Source organism: Dreissena polymorpha, chromosome 11 (genome assembly GCF_020536995.1).
Source record: "Dreissena polymorpha isolate Duluth1 chromosome 11, UMN_Dpol_1.0, whole genome shotgun sequence".
NCBI lineage: Eukaryota > Metazoa > Mollusca > Bivalvia > Myida > Dreissenidae > Dreissena > Dreissena polymorpha.
In genome coordinates this window covers 7574872-7600288 of record NC_068365.1, presented here as the reverse complement: position 1 = coordinate 7600288, position 25417 = coordinate 7574872, and the positions used below count along the sequence as shown (strand labels likewise).

General features: G+C 36.8%; 1 protein-coding gene across 3 annotated transcripts in view; it reads left to right on the top strand.

Moving 5' to 3' along the window:
- Positions 1-25134, top strand: part of LOC127851389 (stimulated by retinoic acid gene 6 protein-like) — a 42927-nt gene extending 17793 nt beyond the window's left edge. For 2 of the 3 annotated variants that reach the window (XM_052385139.1, XM_052385140.1), the window contains exons 5-18: positions 3846-3966; positions 5135-5195; positions 7334-7483; positions 10663-10748; positions 11008-11155; positions 12942-13014; positions 13459-13534; positions 14135-14216; positions 14607-14655; positions 14873-14990; positions 15265-15381; positions 19172-19335; positions 19998-20171; positions 20497-21140. In XM_052385139.1, coding sequence (XP_052241099.1) covers positions 3846-3966; positions 5135-5195; positions 7334-7483; positions 10663-10748; positions 11008-11155; positions 12942-13014; positions 13459-13534; positions 14135-14216; positions 14607-14655; positions 14873-14990; positions 15265-15381; positions 19172-19335; positions 19998-20171; positions 20497-20846 — 1769 coding nt within the window. In that variant the 3' untranslated portion in view covers positions 20847-21140. Of the gene's footprint in view, positions 1-3845; positions 3967-5134; positions 5196-7333; positions 7484-10662; positions 10749-11007; positions 11156-12941; positions 13015-13458; positions 13535-14134; positions 14217-14606; positions 14656-14872; positions 14991-15264; positions 15382-19171; positions 19336-19997; positions 20172-20496; positions 21141-24927 lie in introns of those variants that run through there. The other variant, XM_052385141.1, reaches the window with a different exon arrangement.
- Positions 25135-25417: the final 283 nt, after the last annotated feature.

The window sequence follows — 25417 nt, the reverse complement described above, 5'->3', positions numbered from 1 at the left end:
CAGGATACACTTTTGAAATTGAAGGTTATGTGTTTCGCTTATTGTTGTGTTGTCTTTTTTGAATATGTAATATAATGTTTTCTTCTAGTTTTTTATGTTATTGCTTGTTTAGCTCACCTGTTTGCTCAGGTGAGCTTTTCTGACCGGTCTTTGTCCGTCGTACGTCCGTCCGTCCATCCGTCCGTCCGTTAACATTTGCTCGTAAACACTCTAGAGGCCACATTTGTTGTCCCATATTCATGAAACTTGGTCAGAGCCTTTGCCCCAATAAAATCTCGGCCGAGTTCGAAACTGGGTTGTGCCGGGTCAAAACTAGGTCACTAGGTCAAAAAAAAGAAAAACCTTTTAAGCACTGTAGAAGTCACATTTTATGTTCAATCTTCATGAAACTTTGTCAAAATGTTTGCCTTAATGCTATCTTGATTGAGTTCAAAAGTGGTTCCGGTCTGTTGAAAAACATGGCCGCCAGTGGGCGGGGCAGGTTTCCTTATTTGGCTATAGAGAAACCTTGTTAACACTCTAGAAGTCACAATTTTTGCCCAATCAGCATGAAAGATGGTCAAAACATTGATTCAATTGATATCTCTTACGAGTTCGAAAATGGTTCAGATCGGTTAAAAAACATGGCCGCCAGTGGGCGGGGCATTTTTCTCTATATGTATATAGTGGCAGTTTTCCCTATTTGGCTATAGAGAAACCTTGTAAACACTCTAGAAGTCACAATGTTTGTCCAATCATCATGAAAGTTGATCACAACATTGGTTTTATTGATATCTGGGTCGAGTTCGAAAATGGTCCAGATCGGTGAAAAAACATGGCCGCCAGTGGGCGGGGCATTTTTCTTTATATGTATATAGTGGCAGTTTTCCCTATTAGGCTATAGAGAAACCTTGTAAACACTCTAGAAGTCAACATTTTTGCCCAATCATCATGAAAGTTGGTCAAAACATTGGTTTTATTGATATCTGGGACGAGTTCGACAATGGTTCGGATCGGTGAAAACATGTGAACACTCTAGAAGTCACATTTTTGGCCCAATTTTCATGAAATTTGGTCAGAACATTTGTTGTTTTTTTATACGAGAGTTGAGTTAAAAAATGGTTTCGGTCAAACCTTGTGATCGAACACTATGGAAGTCACATTTGTATGCCCCCCTTCGAAGAAGAGGGGGTAAATTGTTTTGCTCATGTCGGTCCGTATGTCTGTCCACCAGATGGTTTCCGAATGATAAGTCAAGAACGCTTAGGCTTAGGATCATGAAACTTCATAGATACATTGATCATGACTCACAAATGACCCCTATTGATTTTGAGGTCACTAGGTAAAAGGTCAAGGTCACGGTGACCCGAAATAGTAAAATGGTTTCCGGATGTTAACTCAAGAACGCTTGCGCCTAGGATCATGAAACATCATAGGTACATTGAACATGACTTGCAGATGAACCCTATTGATTTTGAGGTCACTAGATCAAAGGTCAAGGTCACGGTGATCCGAAATAGTAAAATAGTTTCTGGATGATAACTCAAGAACGCTTATGCCTATGATCATGAAACTTCACAGGTACAATGATCGTGACTCACAGATGACCACTCTTGATTTTCAGGTTACTAGATCAAAGGTCAAGGTCACGGTGACCCGAAACAGTTAAATGGTTTCCGGATGAAAGCTCAAGAACGCTTATGTCAAGATCATGAAAGTTCATAAGTACACTGATCATGACTTGCAGATGACCCCTATTGATTTTCAGGTCACTAGGTCAAAGGTCAAGGTCACGTTGACTCAACTTAGAAAAATGGTTTCCGGATGATAACTCAAGAACGCTTACGCCTAGTATCATGAAACTGCATAGGTTCATTGAGGTGACCCAAAATAGTAAAATTGTTTTATTCAAGAACGCTTATGCTTAGGATGATAAAACTTCATAGGTACATTGATCATGATTCGCAGATGACCCCTATTGATTTTCAGGTCACTAGGTCAAAGGTCAAGGTCACGGTGTTTCAACTTTGAAAAATGGTTTCCAGATGATAACTCAAGAAGGCCTATGCCTAGGATCATGAATCTTCATAGGTACATTGATCATGACTTGCAGATGACCCGTATTGACTTTCAGGTCACTAGGTCAAGGTCACGGTTACTTGACACAGTAAAATGGGTTTTGGATGATAACTCAAGAAAGCTTACGCCAAGGATCATGAAACAATATAATGGTCAAGTTGATAGAATTTTCTTATTTAATCAATCAAAAATGGAATTTATCATGTAGATGTTTGAACACCTTATAACTTTGTTATCCATCTGACATGTGTGCATTATAATCATTGCATCTTTTTAGCTCACCTGATTGCTTAGGTGAGCTTTTGTGACCAGTCTTTGTCCGTCGTCTGTCCGTCCGTCCGTCCACATTTGTTCGTAAACACTCTAGATGCCACATTTATTGTCCGATCTTCATGAAACTTTGTCAGAAGCTTTGTCCCAATGTTATCTCGGTCGCGTTCGAAACTGGGTCGTGCCGGGTCAAAAACTAGGTCACTTGGTCAAAAAAACAACAACTTGTAAACACTGTAGAAGTTACATTTCATGCCTAATCTTCATGTAACTTTGTCAAAATGTTTGTCTTAATAATATGTTGGTGGAGTTCAAAAGTGGTTCCGGTCCGTTGAAAACATGGCCGCCAGTGGGCGGGGCAATTTCCCTAATGTGGTTATAGAGAAACCTTGTAAACACTCTAGAAGTCACAATTTTTGCCCAATCATCATGAAAGTTGGTCAAAACATTGGTTTTATTGATATCTGGGACGAGTTTGAAAATGGTCCAGATCGGTGAAAAAACATGGCCGCCAGTGGGCGAGGCATTTTTCTCTATATGTATATAGTGAAAACATGTGAACACTCTAGAAGTCACATTTTTGGCCCAATTTTCATGAAATTTGGTCAGAACATTTGTTTCCTTGATATGAGAGTAGAGTTCGAAAATGATTCTGGTCAGTTCAATAACATGGCTGCCGGGGGGGGCAGTTTCCCTTATTGGGCTATAGAGAAATCTTGTAAACACTCTAGAAGTAACAATTTTTGCCCAATCATCATGAAAGTGGGTCAAAACTTTGGTTTTATTGATATCTGGGACGAGTTCGAAAATGGTCCAGCTCGGTGAAAAAATATTGCCGCCAGTGGGCGGGGCATTTTTTTCTATATGTATATAGTGAAAACATGTGAACACTCACATTGTTGTCCCAATTTTCATGAAATTTGGTCAGAAAATTTGTTTCTTTGATATGAGAGTTGAGTTTGAAAATGTTTCCGGTCAGTTGAATAACATGGCCGGCGGGGGGTCAGTTTTTTTTATTTATATAAAAGCTTGTGAACGCTCTAGAAGTCACATTTTTTGCCCAATCATCATGAAACTTGGTGAAAAGATTGGTTTTATATATATAACATAATTAATGCCATAATTATTGCCCTTAGATTGTCCAAATTTTTATGATATTATAGAAAATCATTGTAAACACTCTAGAGGTCACAATTTTGTTTCAGATTTTATGAATCTTGATCATAATATTTATTTTTGTAAGCAAAGTTTGATGTTTGGTAAGGGGTGTCAACTCAAAATATAGGCCACCAGGTCAAATCTTACAAAAACAAAATCACTCCATATGCCATATTTTTTTTTCAATAATGATGATATTGTCTGGACAATATCTAGGTCAAGTTTGATGTTTGGTAAAGATTGAATGAACTGACTCCTCTCAGGTGAGCGAACTAGGGCCATCTTGGCTCTCTTGTCTATTGTACACTTGTCTTCGAAATGTAAGCAATTATATTGCACATGAGTCTTTTGTTTTGAAGTTTTCATGGTTTACATTCTGAGCTTGGAGACGAGTTTGATTTGTTACCCACTGTTTGCCTGCATGACCACCCGACACATCCGTGTAGGGGCCATAACGGGGCTTTTCTACTCGGTCGGATGGTAAAGAAGCACTTAATTTTCCAAACCGGTGTTTTATATGAATGACTAGTCTAAATAAATATATATGGCCTTACATGACTGCTCTACTCGACCTTTTGGTAAGCAAATCCTACTTTGTTCCTTCTTACGTTCACAAATCAACAAATCCTGGTAGGGGTTCTGTAAGTCCCCTTCTGCATTGATTGTCGACGACGGCGGATAACTGGTAACTACTTGGTTGACTGTTAAGTAGGCTTCTATTAGTCCTCTACTGCATGACACTTCTAAACAACTTGGTGGGTACCATATTGGATCTGTTCTACTCGACGAATGGAAAGTAAGCCCTTGCAAGTCCCTACTGCATGACCTTTCTTAAAACCTTGTAAGAGCTATAACGGGGCTATTCTACTATGCCGGATAGTAGCAACGCCCTTGTTATTCCCATCGGCATGATTTATATTAACACCGTCATAAGGGTTATAATTTGGCTGTTCTCGGTCGAACGATAGTGTGCTCGAGTTAGTCCCTACAACATGATCCCTCATAAAAATTAGGAAGGGATACTTACGGTGATGTTCCAGTCGACCGACCGGTAAGTAAATATGTTTATGTCCCTTCTGCATTGACCTTTCGAACCAACTTGTAAGGGGTCATAAAGGGGCTGATGTTCTCGACTGAATTGTAAGTTAGCCCCTACTAGTCTTCTGCTGAGTAACTTCTAGACACACCTAGTGGCCATTCCGTGGAAGCTCATTTCTGCAGGATGGTAAGTAAGCATTTATTAGCCCCAACCGTTTTTTTTTACACCTTCACGAATTCTCGACACATCGTGGGATGGGTCATAACTTGGCCTAATATTAAGTTAGCTCTTAGTAGTCACTTTCGGGTGTTTCACAAACATGACGTCTTGTTCAATCCATTATCAGATACGATACATATTCAATATAAACATTTTACCTGGCATCATTTAATATGATCAAACTGTTCTTCTCTGCGATATTAAATACATTTTACTCCAGGTACATTAAAGAAGAAAAGTGCTGTGAGTGTATATTAGATGTATAGTTGCATTATATATTTCGAATTTAAAAGATCACACGTGAGACAAATACATTTTAGCGCGTTTTTGTGCGTTAATAATAAACACTCAGCTAATATAACCATACATGTTTGTTTTCCTCGCTTTCAGGCTTATATACCAGATTTACAGATTGAAGTTGATTATACGTTGCACTCAAAGACTTACCGAAGTAAGATCCATCAGTAACTTTAGAATATATAACGTTTCTCAGTGTATTTTCTTTAAGACGCGGCCAGCTTGGTTCTTTTCACTATTAACATCTCCGCAAATCTTGTTTAGTTTGAATGTGTGCTTTTACTTTTGTGTCACCCTATTTGTTGATTGCTTAGTTAGTTGGTTAGAGATTCGCTTTTTCCATTTTATGTCAGATTTTAATCAACCATTATTAGTTGTTTGTTCTACATGATGAGGAGGTGAGTTGTGTTTATGAATTTAAAATATTAGTCGTGGGTAATTGTATTTGTCAATGTTAGTGTTTATTCGATCTAATTGTGACTACTTACGATTAATACTCGATACTCGTGGGTGATAAATTGAAACATTGTTGACTAAGAACGCTTTTGAATTGTTATTAAGTTTGTAGCGGTAGATTTCAATATACAATACGAACGTGGTTTAAATGTTGTGGCATTCGGTCTTCGTGGAATTTAGTGGGGCGTCTTTTTAATTCAATGAACACTATAAAATGTGTGAAATTCGTCTTCCACCCGAGTCTATAATATAACTATGTGTATTAAAACATAACAAAAGAAGTGTTTTGATATATTTTTATTGTCATAATACAGTGATATGTATCTTGATTTTTATCCTTTTCTATACGATGAATAATTATACGTTCGCTTTGTTTAGCACGTGCTTATTCGATCGGTTTAGTTTAACAATATTATCTTAATATATTGTGTCCAATCAATTCAGCCAGATCGATCGAATATAATCGTTATCTTGATTATATTGCTATAGTAAAAATTATTATCAATGTCATACAAATTTTAGTACGAAACACAAAAAAACGAATCGACACTGGGATACCATGAATTTGTTGAATTGCTTGACAATTGTATTTATTCACATGATTCACATACGATATAATTATAGAGTTAATGTAAGATTAGGTTCGAAAAACATTCTATTTTTGGCTCATTCCGCACGATTCGCAAACGTCTATTCGAATCCTCATATTTTTAAGCTTATTTTTAAGCATACAGTCGCCGCTTTGTCTGTCCGTCCGTGTGTCCGTCCGTGCACAATTTTTGTCCGGGCTATTTCTCAGCAACTAATGACCGGAATTAAATGAAATTTATTGGAAGCTTCACTACCAAGAGGAGAAGTGCATATTATCAGCGGGTTCTGGTCGGATGATTTTTCACAGAGTTATGGCCCTTTGAAATTTTCCATTAACTGTACATATAGTGCAATTCTTGTCCGGGCTATTTCTCAGCAACTAATGACCGAATTCAATGATACTTTATGGGAAGCTTCACTACCAAGAGGAGATGTGCATATTATCAGCGGGTTCTGGTCGGATGATTTTTCACAGAGCTATGGCCCTTTGAAATTTTCCATTAACTGTACATATAGTGCAATTCTTGGCCGGGCTATGTCTCAGCAACTGATGACCGGAATTCAATGAAACTTTATGGGAAGCTTCACTACCAAGAGGAGATGTACATATTACCAGCGGGTTCTGGTCGGATGATTTTTCACAGAGTAATGGCCCTTTGAAATTTTCCATTAACTGCACATATAGTGCAATTCTTGTCCGGGCTATTTCTCAGCAACTAATGACCGGAATTCAATGAAACTTTATGGGAAGCTTCACTACCAAGAGGAGATGTGCATATTAACAGCGGGTTCTGGCCGGATGATTTTGCACAGAGTTATGGCCCTTTGAAATTATCCATTAACTGTACATATAGTGCCATTCTTGTCCGGGCTATTGCTCAGCAACTAATGACCGGAATTTAATGAAACTTTATGGGAAGCTTCACTACCAAGAGGAGATGTGCATATTATCTGCGGGATCTGGTCGGATGATTTCACAGAGTTATGGCCCTTTGAAATTTTAAATAAAATAATTCTTGTCCCCCCAACTACTGTGCCCTCAAGACGTTTCCTTTTATCTGAATATATAGTGCAATATTGTGACAAAAAACCTTTGGGGAGCATCACCCATTTCCGACGGTTTCTTGTTTATATAATGCTTTTATAATATACTGGTCGCTCACTATACACTATGCTTGTATAGTTAAAGGATCGAACGTCCACGAATTAAGTGGACAAAAGTTAACGGAATGCTTATTATTTCAGCTGATTTCAAACATTTATCTTCCGCTGGAACACGTTATTATCCCTGATCTTCCGGCAATGATTTGCAGCACATTGTTGATCGCGAAGTTTAGTTGGCGACTGATCAAGTGTTACTGGAAAAAACGGTTCACGAGGACACTATCAGAAGAGGTATCATGAATACTATACAATATAACGCTTAGTAGCGAGTACATAGAGTATGTTTGTCACTAGTGAATTAAATTCGATATGCTACCGAAACCAACAATATTTCTTTGTATTTTAAGCTTTTTTGTAGTTTTGTTAATTTTCCCAATTTGCCGTGGGGTGCCCCAATTTTTAGAACGCACAAGGAACGTAATACAGTAGAAAATATCTCACATCTTAAGGAAATGTAAAAGTGTATTAACATCAATGTTTTATGCAACATATATCTATTTCAAATGAGTTACTTTATACATTAAATATTAGAACAAACAAATGTTCAATTTAAACTATTATGAAATTAATTATATGGCATATACCGGGGCAGTAATTTGTGTATTTAACTAAATTCAAAGTAACGAAAGTGCTCGCAATGTAGAACAACATTTCTAGACTTGTTGGATTAATAACACATTACTGGCTGACGCGGTGGCAGTTCGGTTGTGCTTTTCAACTGACTGGCTTGAATGAGAAAGTATTTTTGAAATATTCCTTGACTGTTCCTTGTTCAAACCGCTCTAATTATTTAAGCTGCATATATTTTTGTGCCCTGAAATCTGTATTATTTGATGAGCAGGAACATTCTCGTCATTCAGCCTCTGAATCAAGTTCTTTCTTGCACTGAAAAAAGTGTATTTCTATGGTAAAAATAAAATCACAGTTCAACTGTACACATAATATATTACACAAGATATAAGTTGTACTCGTTGTGTGTGCTCTTGAAACGCTTCAATAAATACACTGTGATTTTTCCAGTACTGGATCTAATGGAACCGGAAAGTAGAGGAGTACAGGGAATTTTATTAATTAAGATTTTGAGAGTTTTGTAGCATGTAAATTTGACAAACAAAACCTATGTAATAAAATCGATATGGACGGTAAGTGATTTTTATTTTATTTTTTAGTCATGTTATGCCAGTAGTTTATAGGGTTTTGACCTTTATAGGGTTATTCTTGGCTCGTGAATACCAGGATCTTTTTTTATCTCGGTCATTATGCTGTACAACTTCTTTATTCCCATGGCTGACTTCCTGAACTAGTATTGCTGTGTCTTGTTGCCAGGAGTTAAGAAGAAGGGGCTGTTTTCTGTCATCTTATCAACAGGGCGTTTACCGGCATATAGCTTGTAGAGATGCACCGGGTCTCTGTCAGGTTGTTTGGGAACTGCACATGCCCTTTGCTTGACGTTCCTATGAATGGTTAAAAAGTGTGTTGCATGCAATGTTTTGTTAAAATTAAATAATATTCCACCAAAAGTGAAGTCTATTGTAGATTAATACAAATAAGAATTATATTGTAAAATATCCTCTATTCATTCACTCGTGAAAAATATATCATCCCTGTTTGTATTATTTTGACTTAAGAAAAATTCCATTTATATATTTTATAAACGGTACCAGTTTTTAAATAAATGATCAATTCAGATGTTTGTATTCAAAGATTTTAAAGAAGAAAAATCACCTTATATCCTTAAGATTTTCACCAATACGGGTTTTCGTCTTACGATCATTGTCGAAGGTGATAAGTTCTTCATCAGTTTCAAAATCCACTCCAAGGCTGACATCACCCCAGCAGAGGGTGTGAATTTCCTTGCCGGTTCTCATCTCGAAATGGGTTGTACATATTAGCCACAGTGAGTGTAATAGAGCTGTTGGGCTCCATTTTCCCAGAGTTTTAGCTGCGTAAATAGCTTCGATATGTTCATTTGTTAATGCACGTGCTTGCTGCGGTTTAATTCAATAACCTTGTTGTTTAAGAGTGTTTGCTTACTTTTAAATACTTCCTGACTCCCTGTTGGGTTTTGTTCTTTTTCTAACTGTGTTGATGCTGGTGCCAGTCGTGGTGGTACTGATGCACCTGCTCCTGTTGTTTGTGCTGCTGATGCGATTTCTTGTGATTTGAAGCGCTGTTCATTATTTTCATTAACAAAGTCATCCTAGGCAAAGATATTTGAGAAAAGAAAATTTATTTCATTGCTTTCTAATTAATCCATTGTTGTTGTAAAGAGTTAAGCAGACGAAATAATTATGTATAAGGGAGGTAAATGCGTATCTCAGGTTCAAGATGAGTACCTTCCCTGAAATGAAAATTGAAATTTGGGGCTTTCCATGGGGTTATTGAGGAAGTAGTTCCAGTATCTAACTGAAACAGTGAAAAATATCAATATTTTTGACTGTTTTTTTTTCAATGTTTAAAACAGTGGACTATTAATTTTAAGTCACATATAATTCCTAATAAACTACTTGAAAGCATAAAATAAAATGATATGTTTAACTTCACTCTTCAATTCCTCTGAAAAAACAAACACACCCACATCCGTTTAATGCAGTAGACATTATCTGGACCTCAACTTATCAAAGGCATAACACAATGTTTACTATAAAAGTCCCTTTTAAATGTAAGCTTGAACATGAACAGAGAAACTGCATTGACTTTAAGGCCTAAAATCAATACCTTGATTGGGGTTTAAATCTGGGTGTGGTCGGAATTATCACTGCTAGTACAAAACAAAAGATTTGCGTTCACTAACTTTATAAACAATGTATATTGAAATGAGTTAAAACAATTATAAAATATTAAGTCATGATCTGTTTATATTTTTTTCAGACAATAAGCTTATAAACTTTAAAAGATCTAAATGATTTTATATATTATGTAACATCATAGACAATGCTAATAAAATGGTTCGTCCGTGTTATGGACACAGTTCTAGTGTTCAATTTTTTATGTCCCCTACCACTATAGTGGGGGACATATTGTTTTTGTCCTGTCTGTCTGTCTGTTGGTTTGTTTGCGCCAACTTTAACATTTTGCAATAACTTTTGCTATATTGAAGATAGCAACTTCATATTTGGCATGCATGTGTACCTCATAGAGCTGCACATTTTGAGTGGTAAAAGGTCAAGGTCATCCTTCAAGGTCAAAGGTCAAAAAATTAATCAAAGCGGCGCAAAAGGGGACATAGTGCTTCCGACAAACACATTTCTTGTTTTCTCGAAATTCTAATTAAATTATTATATGATTATTACAGCGCATTATAAAAAATGCCTTTAATAACTGTTCTTAAATATAAATAATAAAGGGATAATTCGCTTTGCTAACATGTAAAAGTGTTGTTGAAGTAAATAATGTTATTTTTGTTTTAGGCCAGTCGTAACATTTGCAACGGCTGCGATTTGCGGTATGTAAAAGCGTTGCTGAACCAGAAGAATGGCCGGCATAGCGATGAGAGGTATTAAAAAGCAATTCGATTCCTGTTAATCGGCTCATCTACGTAGGCTCTCTTTGTATCTTTGACAAAAAAGAAATGCCAAAGATTAATTTTAATATCAGTAGTTCTCTTTTTTAATTTTTAGATGCTATACATGCTATAACCGAAATTTGTGCTAAATAAGAGTGTTATTTAATTTGTTTTATTTTTGAGTTCGAAAGTTTTTACATAAAAGGCGTTTAGAATAAATTCAAATATAAGTAAACGTTTATTTTTTCAGGAATTCATCGGTTCGAAAGAAAATATATCATTTACATAAATACTGCCGAAAGAAAATATGTCATTACTTCTTTAAGCCAGTGACTGGTTTTAAATTTCCCATCGCCATCAAGATAACAGCCCTCTTCTCTGTTCTTGTAGTTTTCATCCTAAGTATTATTTTATGGTTTGTTTTGAACCGTAAATAAATTATTGATTCTTGTAATTTAATTTATTATTTTGTTACGTTTTGGTCACTGAAAGTCTGCATTCCTCTCCGTTGAAAGTATGTTATCTATTGATTTATCTTTTTAGTAAATAGAATTCGATTCGTTTTAATAAATTTGGTAAAATAAATATAATCGTAAGTACATTGATTCATTAAACATTCATTCATTCATTCAGTCAGTCAGTCGGTCAGTCAGTCAGTCAGTCAGTCAGTCAGTCAGTCAGTCAGTCAGTCAGTCAGTCAGTAAGTCAGTCAGTCAGTCTGTCTGTCTGTCTGTCTGTCTCTCTGTCTGTCTGTCTGTCTGTCTGTCTGTCTGTCTGTCTGTCTGTCTGTCTGTCTGTCGGTCGGTCGGTCTTTCGGTCGGTCTGTCGGTCCGTCGGTCCGTCCGTCCGTCCGTCCGTCCGTCTGTATGTCTGTATGTGTGTCTGTCAGTCCGTCCGTCCGTCCGTCTGTCTTTTTGTCTGTCTTTATGTATGTATGTATGTCCGTCTGAATGTAGAAAAAAAAACTTGTCCGGATACATTCTCATACAATATTCAACAATGAATATTCAACTTGTAAGCTTTATTCCGAATGATACGAACACGTGAAATTGCAACCAACATTGCAAATTAGAATAGCAATTTTTCTTTTTCAAATTTCGTTCTATAACAACATGCTCTTTCCTTGCATGTTCATTTAAACAAATAGTAAAAGAGATGTAAGCTTGCAAGTAAGCAACTTCTCCATGAGTGATACGCATTTAACAAGACTCGTAATCTATACTTGTGTTCCCACATGTATTATTATTATTTTGCTTTGCTCATGTTTGAACTTCAAATTTTCTGGAACTTATCTTAAACATGTAAATGTATCAGCTTTAAACAGCATATATATGTATGTCTCTTTGAGAGGATTTTAAGTTCACAATTACCATAATTAAAGCTTCCATATATTTCAACCTCATTTCCTGTCATCAGTTTTTATTAATAACCTTTCATCGGAGTTTATGTTTCAATAATAATAAGTATCAACTTCGAAGTTTATGTATGTAGGCTTCTAAGAGGGGGCATGACGTGCATCAGAACCGTAACCCCTCTTATTATAGTTTTAAAGTTATCGCCAAATTTAATGTTCATGCTGAAATTGTGTTTAGGGCATAATTTGACTTTCACATGGTGTGTCTCCCAAAAACTTCATAGATGGGAAGCTTGTATTGTTGAGAAACCAGTTCATAAAGCTTAACGTCGCATTCGGGATTATGTCATTATAGTTACAATACTAGTAAAAGTGTTGATCTCGAGTCATGATCATTGTAAGTATTATTGCTTAGTTAATTACGTTACATTTATCATTGGATTTTTGCTTACTGTTGCATTCGGAAAAAAATCCTTGTTAAATTAATAAAAGATCTATATCACACAATTAATGACATTGATTATGCTCTTGAAATCAAGTTCAACCTTGAAACAAGATCAAATCTGACAAAATACATGCTATAACTCCTTGAGGAAACGGCGAATTAACCACCAGGACGTTCGGTGTGTTTTATGTCCACTTTAAACTTATCCTGTGAATTGTTAAAACATTATCACATAAATTATGTCGATTTAATAATCAAATGTCTAAATTAGTATCACTTCAAAAACAATATATTTATTATTATTATTATTGCATAAGTGAGTAAAAATGTAATCAGTTCAAATATAAAAACTAATGCACCTAATACTGCCTCTTATATGTTGTAGAATACAATAAAACTCGCAGTCGTCTTATGTTCGTTGAAAGCAAACTCTCCCACTGTAGAACACACAAGGACAGGTAATACGAATACTTTTCATTTTTTATGACATACCTCTATTTACAATAATATAGTCGATGAAACCGTCGAATACGGAACGCAGCCAAAAATATGTCATTAACAAAATACACACACATGTTTTTCCTCAATATTTTCAGTGCTCCGATACTCACTTATTAAGCATCAGTGTCTTAAAAAAACATTACAACCGACGTTGCAAATATACGCGAGATTTCCACATATATTAATGGATCACAGAAGAGTCGTTATCAGAATAATGTACTCCATGTCTATTTGAACTTTATAGCAAGAGCATGTATGAACATTTACCTTATATCAACATCTTGTCTAAATTTACTGTAAAAGGATGAAGCTATCAATATAGTCTTTTTTCGTACACGTTGACATGTATTCTGTATAATTACATGGTTTTGTCAAAACTCCCCGCTATGTCGCACTTTCAGTCGCTGTTGTAATTGCGTCACTGCTGAATTTCATCAGCGGGATACGATGTGTCTATGTGATGCTTGTGAACTACAGGTTGGTTGTATTCGACATATAATCTACTTGAAGCTTGTGCATGTGCAGAAATATTGCTTGCATTGTGTTACTTATTTATCTATGCTATACCGCTACAAAGAAGAGGGTAACCAGAAAAATGGGGGGTAAACCAGATTCCCTATGGGCGTCTGTAAGTTTGCATTCTCCGTAAACGCAAATGTGTTCGGAGAAGTTCTCATACACTTTGAACATGTAAACATAATGAGTTGCATGCATGTTGTTTGTTGTGAAGTTGTGTATTTGCGATTTTGATTTTATTTTCTTACAATAACAAACTCGATGCCCCTTTAAGCGTATAATTTATGTATACGAACTTATTATTAATAAAACCATTATGAGCACATCTATTCTTCTCTAAAACTACAAACATGTTAGATTTCATGTATAACATTCTGTATTCGCACTCTTCCAGGTTTCGTTAGCTCATGACCCAGTATATTAATTACAGGTTGCGTTTCTAAACGTGAAAATGTGTTTTGTAATTATCGAGCTTTGTTTTTTTTTCAGCTATATTGCTGTATGTTTTAATAACATGTCACCTTGTATGATCAAATTTCATAGCACACAACTGTTTTGTAGACGCGACATGTTATGTCTGTACAGAGGAGACCGAAGTTTCATCCCCGAGTCGCTAAGGAATATGTCTCCTCAAATGCATGTGGTAAGTGAAAGTATTATTTGTTTAAGGTATTTGTTTAAATTCCACTACACATCGCAATCTGTTATGTACTATAACCTTTTCCAATCGATATGTACTATTACACAAAAGCATTTTTGTTAGCGATTCGTCCACGTTGCTCAAATATTTACGGTGAAAATGCATAAAATTTGTATTTTTGTCATCGCTAAGACGTTAAAATTTGAAAATAAAATAGAAGTCAAGCTTTCATTCTTCAGATATGTTATTTGAATTGAAATTTTGGCTCAGAGATATTTCGGTTGGCTTTTTTTGGTCACAAAAGTCTGTAAATTACGCGCACTTTTATTGATATTAATCCATGGTGTGTTATGCTGTACATGTATGTAATACACATTAATTGATGTATTGCAGGTTCAGGGTTTGCAATATATCGGATTCTCTCTAGTCGGTTCGTTTTTGGGTAAGTATGTATTATGTATTGTTTTAAATAGTTTTGTGCACAGAGATTAACAATGATTTAAATCCATAAATAGCTCTTAGATTGCAATATGCATACAAACTATTTAAAATTAGCCTGTTCGTACAGTTGTAATCTGACTGCTTTATTTAAAATATACGTGTATTTTAAATGTGGCAAATAGTGGTGTAGAAACTTATTTGATAATGGGCCATTCCAGGCAGCCTATTGGCATTCTTCGTCCTCTTTGTGCCGCTATTCATGACTTTGTTGGTATTAACTGTGCTGGATAGAACGGGGGAACTACATAGCCTTTGGCCAGAATTTTTCTGGTTGATGTAAGCGATTTTTCTATTGAAAATATATGAATAATATATTGCATAATTTGAAACAGTAAATATATATCCGTATTGCGTTCATGTGCACAAGTCTTACCTTTATGGTGTTTTTTAAATAGTGTCCTTTAGTGCAACCTATATTGTCATGCATACGTAAACGCGTGATTAAGGTAAAACTCGAGAGGTCACCTTGATTGTAAGATGAACAACATAACCCTCGAATGTTGATTTTTTTATATAGATTATTAAAATAAATATTAATATTTTTTAACAGATTCCCGGTCAGTTTGTTGATTATCTTTAAAGTCCAGGTGGAATTGGTTAATAAGATATTTTTGCAAGATCGAATCAACATCCATGATGACCATAGGCCACTTGCTATCAGAAACAGGTGCGTATAATATCTAACAACTGGTATTAATGATCGCGCTGATGGAAGACTCCTGAAATGACTTTTAAAAAACTATACACGTAGTAGTGGTAGTCTGTATCATAGAAAGAACTGCACATGCACTATTAATAATATAAATCTGTTACAACGATTGCAAAAATTATAGCATTTATCATGAAGATGAGATGTCAATCTTAAAAGCAAATTATGTCAAAATATGTGCAAGTTTAAGGCACATTGTACGCAAATTTTGTTTCTTTTAAGGCGATTTATGCTTTGTTTCTTCCTTACTTGTTCTTACACGTTGATAATTGGATATATTCAAGTTCTTAAACAATGAAAGCAAAAACTAAAATACATTGGGTAACATCGACAATTCTTTTTTTTTCATCTCGTTTTTTTCTCCATTACAAAAGACGTAAATCTACGTACCTTTGTCTAGTAAGTCGAGCTATAATGTGTCCAATATTAATAGGATAGTATCTTATGTTTTGTTTATTTTATTTTGACAATATGTTTCAGTAAATATTCATCGTAATTATCCGGCAGAAAAGTGGCCATTTTCTCTTGACCCGGCATGAGGTGTATAGTAAATATTAGTGTTTGTTTAGTAGACATGTTTACGATAAATACTCCAAATTATACCTGTCTAGCACTATTTAGGGTTTTGTGAAAATCAAGATGGCGTCCAAGATTGCTGCCATTTTCAGTCTTATTTGGTTTATCATATACAAATGCATAATAGTATGTATTATAATGTCATTTTGATAGAAGTATACTTTTTATATATGAATAAGGGAGTGTACACTAATGTTATATTACACACAAAATAGAGATGGTATCATAAACGGCTGGCAAAATCTAGATGGGTCCTAAAACCATTTGCAGAACTGGCGGTCATTAATGTTGTTATTTTTGTATATAAAATCGGTTCTGAATGCATTGCAAACAGGTTAAAACTACATATAGATGTGATCATAACACTGGATTTATCAAGGGTAGGTTCATAGGAGAGAAAACAAGGCTCATTACGATATACTAAATTACACAGATGAAACTGTTATTCCGTGTCTGTTGTTGCTAACAAAATTGAGAAGGCCTTCGACTGTAAATCAGTCTCTATCACGGTTTAATTGGTGTCATGACATTATAAAATGCTTTAATGCATTGTATAAGACTGAGTTTCGGCTGACACGCAACGTGGTGTTAAGTCATGTTTCCCTATACAACGTTGGAGAAGACAGGGAAATTCGCTCTGTTGCTACATTGCCATACTTTGCGCTAAAATATTTTCTACTTAAATAAGGTTTAAAATAAAATTAAGGGAAATCAAAATTAATTACGCAGAATACAAATTTACAATTTTATCGATAACACTTCTATACTTCTTGATGGCTCTGCAGAATTTCTTAATGATACTTTAGTTGTACTGTCACACTTTTCACACTACTCAGGATTAACCAATTCAACAAAACGAAAGTAAAAACAAGATTATCTCCGATAAGATTGAACCTAGATGAAAACTAAATCAAGCATTTGAATGCTTGGCTTAAAATTTCAAGTTGACCTTAATTAGAACTTAATAACGTGGATGAAATTGTTAAAATAAAGGCTTTAAAAAAAACAGGTCTAAAAGAATTTAACATCGATAGGAAAAATTCAAGTTCTTTAAACTTTAGCATGACCGGTGTTAAATCATGTCTTTGTATCTTTGCCAAAGCCTCCACATGGATTGTTGACAGATATCAATGAACTGTTTTTCATTGTGTGTGGAATGTTAAACCTAGAATTATCAAAAATAGTTTAATAACAGAATATACAGAAGGAGGTTTAAAGATTAAAGCTCTGTTAAATTTTGTTTGATTGATTTTCAAAAATTTTCAAACGTGGCAGTCACTATCCTAAAACTTAAATAATAACAAAATGAATGTTGGGAATATATATGGAAATCATTTGCTGAACTGAGTAGAACAAAACCTTTTCAAAACCAGCTTTGGCTTCAGAATCCACTATTCTATAACCCAGACATAACAATTGATAACAAATGTGTTTTATTGTAAATCCTGGTTAGACAAAGGCATTCATTTTGTTGGGAACTTGATGCACAATTTTGAACTTTTAACCATTTACAGTTTTAAAAAATGCCAAGTGTATTACTTCTAACCAAATTTTTTATTTTTTCAAAGCTTATTTATGCATTTACAAGATACAAGAGGAATAACACACTTGGAACTACTCATTTAAACTGTAAAGGCTTAAGAACCAATGTATGATATAATTACCAAAAATTAGAAAAGAAGTCCACGCCAGTATGTATATATAAATGATCGACTATGTTTAATTGTATTAAAACAAAAGAATGGCGACTTATTTCCTCTATGCTTTTCATGTCACACGAGATACCATACCAATTAACAATACTTACAATATACAATTAAACATAGAATCATAGGTAAAAAGTCCTTATTATTCAAAGTTGGAATTGACACTTCAGCCAACTGTATCTTTTGTCAAACAGAATGTGCAACTATAGAACAATTATATAGGGAACGTAAGCATGTCAATAAATTTATAACAACATTTTTTTCCTTTGTATTGGAACACGCACACACAAATGGACTCTAAAATGTAATGTTTATTTTTATCGAAATGTTTAGTTACAATTGTAAAATGAACAAAACTAAACCCACGTTTAATGCAGCTAAATAATACCTGGTCTTGAATTATCATGTACTAAATGAAACTGCTTAAATGATTTACGTCAACGTAAAGATACGGAACTATTATTTGCTCTTTTGCAGTAGCTGTCATAGAGACTTGACAATTCATGTATTGTCAATTATTTTCTAAACACATATTGTTCTATGATGTTAAAGCTATTGATGATCAATTGTGTATAATTTTTTACACTATACAAACATTGCTTGCGAACTATGTGCGGTGTGGAGTTGGATGCCCACACAAATATTGTTCATGTTAGCTTAATGTGATGTAAAATCTATTGCAGATAACATGTCTAATATTATATGCATCAATTGTTTTAAAACTATGTGCGGTGTGGAGTGGGATGCCCTAGACCCTCAAATACCTATTTACGAATATTATAAAATATATCGAGTGGAAAAAACGTATTCAATGTAGCCCATGCTTACCCGAGCTGAATTAAATTATCATGTAAATCATTTGTGCTGAACGAATATGTGTACATAATGTTGGCACAACTAGTGTAAAATCTACTATGTAGTACATGTGAATGTTAAATATGATTTTTAAGTGTACTTGCCTTTAGTCTCTTTATGTATAGGTAAAATAATACATTTAAGGGAAATAGGTGGATAATATATAATGTCTGTAAGAATTTACGAAATGTCATTCAGAAAGATAATTATTGCAGTTTGTATAGCATGACATTCAGATCCAATCTAGTGGAATAGAATTTTAAGCGCAATTATTTGCATAAGCGACACTATTTGCAGCCATCTTGTGTACAATATTGACTCATTTTACGATCAACTAACTTCCAATACATTAACCTTCATAACCGCTTTCTACTTTAGGTTTACAAGGTTTTATCACAAAAAAGATGAAAATGCTAAGACGACGCCATCTTTAATTTCTCAAAACCCTCAATGATACAAGCCTGGCATCATTCAGAGAAATTATTGGGAATATGTTTCCAACCAAACATCCATTTAACATTTACTATACAAAGAAAGTCCGGGTCTATTTCACATTCTGTCGGATTATAATAGACATGTTTCGAAAGATTACATCTGTGATCTTTTTGTAGGGTGGCGTATGACGTTTTCGCGTTCGTCATGGTATTTTTCAACGCATGCATCGGACTGATACGGGTGTTAAAAAGAATTTTCGTCAGCTTTTTCTACGGAGTGTTTCTAATTGCCCGGATGGATCGCAGTTTGTTACTTTCTGGCTACGAAACAAAGGATGAATGTAAGCTCGTAGATATAACTTGTTATGCCCCCGAAGGAGGGCATATAGTAAACGGACTGTCCGTCCGTCCGTCCGTGCGTCTGTTCGTCTGTCCGTCACACTTTGCGTTTAGGTTTCGAAAAATGCTCATAACTGTCGCTTCAGATAGCAATTTGGCATGCATGTGTATATGGACAAGAACATACGCACACAAATTTTGGCCACTGTGACATTGACCTTGAACTTAGGGTCCGCGTTTAGGTTTCATAATCTGCGTGTAGGTTTCGAAAAAAGCTCATAACTTCTATCAAGCGTTTATAGGGGGCATAAGTCATCCTATGGTGACAGTTCTTGTTTAAGTACGAATCGTACACTTTGCTTTTGTTCTAACATGATATTCATTGACCAACTTTAGAGACAAATAACAGACCTAAATTTGTAAATATAGTCAATAAAACGCAAAAAAAAACACTAAAATCTGAATACAGAAGTATTAAACCATAAGTACATGTTTCAGCAGAATATGCTTAAACCGTGATAAGATGAATTAAAAATGAGAATCAAGCCCGAGTTGTTTAACAAACGCGCACCAAAAAAACGAAAGAAATCAATAATTAAATGTGTAGTTGTCTGCCTTAACTTTAATTATGTTTTATATATTCTAAATAAACTGTTCTTTGGAGGTTACAAAAGCTATATCAGCATGATTCTGTTGCACGTCTCACACAACCATCCTGTGATACGTGTATTTTGTCGCTTGGTACACGATTCCGTGGCTTCCAAGGCGCCATCGAATGAAATGGTAACGGAAAACCAAACTGTCGCCCTTATCGAAGGAAGCTCGCAATTCGGTCGAAGTAGGTCTATTTATTCTGAGACATGTTGGATAATGATGCTTGACATTTTTGACATAGCGTTGTATGTTACATAAGTTAAGGTAAATACAAAATAATAGTATTATATGCATGTGTGCAAATCCTTTTACAATAACACGCTACATCTGACTACATAACTGAGGTTTGTCTGTTACTTGGGAAAATGCGTATTATCATACAAAACACAAATAAACATTTTGTCTTCAATTATAATGTTATAACGCAGAAAACATTTAAAACGTGGCAGATTTCTCCAAAATAAAGGCTTTTTGAACACCATAAGGTATTCGCCGTTTCATATTTTCAGCTACAACTCTTGCTAAACGCCGCTGGGATCTCGCATACACATTGATAAAAAATCCCGATATTCATAAGTACCGTGTGCACGGGAAAAGCGAAGATGCTGTAAACCCCAAAAATGTTACCCTGTCCGGATGCCAGTCTGAGGAAAGAGAGATCATTGTTTCGGATACGCGTGGTATTCTGGACTCCGTCATCCGGAAATTCGCGAAATGCAGGGAATTTAGTTTTCCGCCCAATATTGCCACCGACGTTTTGGTAATCGTTGTGATCGTGTTATGTATAATGTGGTATGCAGAAAATACAGTGCTATTGCATACGCTTAGCCAATTGTTGAGGCAATTTAGCCATGGTTGAGCCAGCTATTTTCTTCTTAATTGTAAATGTATCCCTTTAAAAACAAACGTATTGTCGCATACAAACTTACATGCAAGTGGTTTTTGCAAACGCAACGCACCGAGACCATACGAGTGGGTGTTGTTTTTCTTTATTATAACATCATGATGGTGCATTTTGGTTGAAATAAATTCGACGTCGTACAAACACATGCATAATACTACACTTGTTGGTATTTCGTGTGGATACAGCCAGTCAATTAGTTGAGCAAATGACATGATGTCAAATTACAAATACGAAAGTTCTTCTGTTAAATATGTGTTGTTGTTTTTTGTTTATGTGTGTGACATTTTACATTTTTAGTGGTTGTGTAACATGAAAATAAATTAAATTCTTCTCAATTTTGATGCATTAAATTGGAAAACGAAGTAAAATTATACTTGATTGCAATATTTAAATAATATAAACTTGCAACACTGAACAACAATATTTTTTTGTACAGTAATTTTGACAAGATAAAAACTTATACCAGTGGAGATTAAAAAAAACACCCAACACATAGCTAATAAAACATAGCAAATACTTATGACCTTTAAACTGGAAGAAACCGTTTAATATGCTACGATTATTATATTATGTATTTACATTTTAACTCCTATAATAATATTTATAAGTTTTTGCATGCCATATTAACATGTTATGATACCAACTAAAAGTTATGTTATGATTTGTTTATAATACCTACATTTTTTTATAAACCGGTGAAGTGTACCTTCTTAAAATAAATCGAGCTGATTTGCCAGGGTCCGGTTTAATGAGAGCGACCATTGTCTGGCGACTATGGTTGTACCAGCGAATAATCGTCGTGCGACGATTACCGGGTTTAATAGAGAGCGACGATCGTCAGTCGACCGCGCGTTGTTCGACATACTGTCGAGCGACCGCAGTCCACCCCTTACACCACGACTGCTCGTCGCTTGACGCTTTGTCGGCACCCAAAACCCGTGCCAAGAGACTCCCAGACAATCTTCGACGGAACCAAGATCGTCTGGGAACCTGTAGGACAATTCCAGACAGTCTGCGACGGTTTCAAATGGTCTACCAGACCAGCTGGACACCTACAGGAGACTCCAAGAGAGTCTGCGACGTCGCCAAGACCATCTGGGCACCTGCAGAAGACACTCAGACATATTGCGACGGTGCAAGAAAGTCTTAAGGACCGGCGAGGCACCTGAAGGACACACCCAGACAGTCTACTATGGTGCAAAGACAGTCTGGACACCTGCAGGAGAATCCCGACTGTGCCAGACAGTCTCCCAGACCTCCGTGGCACCTGTAAAAGACTCTCAGACAGTCGGCGACGATGCCAAGACCGTCTTGGTACCTGCAGGAGACTCCCAGACGGCGCCAGACGGTCTCCCAGACCGTCGGGGCACCGGCAGGAGACTCCCAGACAGTGTGTGACAGTGGAAAGACCGTCTGGGCGCCGGTAGGAGACTCGCACACGGTTCCAGACAATATACCAGATCGTCGGGGCACAAGAAGGAAACTCCCAGACAGTCTGCGACGGTGCCAAGACAGTCAGGGCACCTGCAGGAGACTCCCAGACGGTGCAAGAAATTCCCCCAGACCGTCGGGGCACCTGCAAGAGACACTCTGCGACGATGCCAAGACTGTCTGGGCACTAGCCGGAGACTCCCAGACAGTCTCCCAGAACGTCTGGGCACCTACAATAGACTCCCAGACAGTCTGCGACGGTGCCAAGACCACCCAGGCACATTCAGGGGACACCCAGATGGTGTCAGACAGTCTCCCAGACCGTCGGGGCACCTGCAGAAGACTCACAGACAGTCTGCGACGGTGCACAGACCGTCTGAGCACCTGCAGGAGATTCCAAAACAGTCTTCGACGGAGTGAGAGACTGTCTGGCACTGTTATAGACTGTCTGGGAATATCCTGAAATTGCCCAGACGGTCTTGGCACGTTGTATAATGTACGTGCATGTGCCCCGCTGGTCTGTGAGACTGTTTGGCACAATCGCAGACACCATCGCAGAGAGACTGTCTGGGATTCTACTGAAGGTGCCCTGACGGTCTGGGAGACTTCTAGCACCGTCTGGAAGTCTACTGCAGCTGCCCAGACGGTCACGACATCGGTGTAGACTGTCTGGGAGTCTACTGCAGGTGCCCAGACGGTTTGGGCACCGTCGCAGATCGTCTAGGAGTCTCCTGCATGTGCATCGCCGGTCTGGTAGACTTTCTGACACCGTCGCAGACTGTCTCGGGGTCTCCTGCAGGTGCTCAGCTGGTCTTGGCACCGTCGCAGACTGTCTATGAGTCTCTTGCATGTGCCTCGCCGGTCTGTGAGACTGTCCTCGCACCGTCGCAGACTGTCTGGGGGTCTTATGCAGGTGCCTCGCCTGTCTGAGAGACTGTCTGGCACCGTCGCAGACTTTATAGAAGTCTAGTACAGGTACCCAGACGGTCTTGGCACTGTCGCAGACTGTCTTGGAGTCTCCTGCTGGTGCTCCGCCGGTCTGGGAAACTGTCTTGCTTCGTCGCAGACTGTCTGGGAGTAGCCTGCAGGTGTCAATGCGGTCTTGGCACCGTCTCAGACTGTCTGGGAGTCTCCTGCTGGTATCTTGAACGCGACGAGTGGTCAGTCAAGTGTATTCCTCTTTATTTCCAGTAGCTATTTTACATTTGCCTGCTGTCATCAACTCCACCAACGCGCGTTTATGGCTGCCACAATCTCCTGCCGTTTTTTTTCGCTTGTTTGCCTCGGTCACCAATGGCCCGTGCTTTCCCTCCAGCAGGTTTTTGTTCTCGATACCAAGCTCTAAAAGGATACCAATCTCTTTTTTGTACCACGAATGGCACTGACCCGAATCAGTGCTGTCTTCGTCTTCAATTTTGCGCGTGTATTTTCGCCGTCGGATGTTGATGGCAGAAGTGGTGATTTTCCTAAAAATAGCGACTACCACGACCGCAGTAGACTTACCACACCGTCGTGCAACCACAGTCGCGGCAACTTGCTTCTTGAACGCGACGAATGGTCAGTTGGCGGCCGACGAGCGTCGGTCGACCACACAGTCAACCGACTACAGTCGGGTTTTGTAGTTTTTCATTAAACCGGACCCAGATGTTCATGAAGTTTGGCGAAATATGTACACACGTTTGCTCAACGTGGCACTTTATTAGTAACAGAGCTCAATACCACAAGTGTTACATCAGTCCAGCCAACTATACTTAAACGCGTTTAAACACTCTTCTCTATCACATGGTGTTAAAATAAAATGCTAAGTTGATATTGCGTTCTATTGAAAACTACAGCGAAGACATGCGTATTTATATAAACGTAAAAAGATGATTGTAGAGAAAGGACGAATGATTATCAACTTAGTATGAGAAATCGATTATCTCAGGCATTCTGCTATACAAATTTATTTTGCAAAACTACACCAAAAATGCAAATTTCGCTGCAGTCGATTGGTTCGCAACAAGAATTCATTTGTTGAGTAATTTTAGTAACTTATTAGAAGCAAGAAATATATTTAAAGTATTTATGGCGTATCCTTTCAATGAAATAAAGTTAGAAAATTTACGTTTCTAACAAGGTTTTATTGTTCTGGTTTTTACTTGATAGTCGCATATCCACCGCATAAAATGTGTGTTATTAAGTGCACGTTGACCACACAATAGTGTTCGTAGATAAAAGTTATACTACGGGAGATCACATAATATTTGTCCTCAAAAGGCTTATTATAAGTTAATTATAATATATGTTATCAACATATTTGATTATCACGCAGTTTTCTGTCGACACATTCAAATCACACTTAAAGAGTTCCGTTATGCGAAAATACATGTATACGGGAGAAATAAAAAGCGACGCAATACTGTTTAACACCATTTCGTCACAAGTAAGCATGAAACAAGAAACTAAAACATACTAACATTCTTTATTCAATTTCCTCGCGTCGGACTATTTAGAATAAGATCCGTTTTGATCAGCATAATTACGATATGGTGTTTCCACGAACTGCCTTCATACTTGAAGTAAGTATAAATAAAACTGATTTGCCCTTTGAATATGCTTTTAGCTGGAGCGTGCAGGCCATGAACGGAGCGGGAGCCAACCGCAGAGGAATCTCTTGAAGACTTCTTTGGAAAATCGGCAATCGAAACGGTTAATGTCCTATTTGGTCAAAATTAACTTTTTCCCTGAAAGTTCACAGAAGCAGGACCATCAATATCCATGAACGTGTAATGATTCTGATGGACTTGTAAATAAAATTCACAATACACTGCTCGAATATTCTGATGGTGCTCAAACAAGTCTTTTTAATTTTTATTGTATACTACTCCGTTCCTTACCAGGATAATTTTTTAAATCCATTATTTGAAAATGTGTTTATTCAAACTTTACTTTTGTAAATACGCATTACTTACTGTGTTCATTGTAATGCTATTTAGTGATCTTACCAACACAGAAAAAAAGCATACGATATTTTTATGGCACATATGGAATATGCGAGTCACTCAATCCAGCTGAGAATAATATACAATCGAATCGCCTTCGAGTTAATTTCT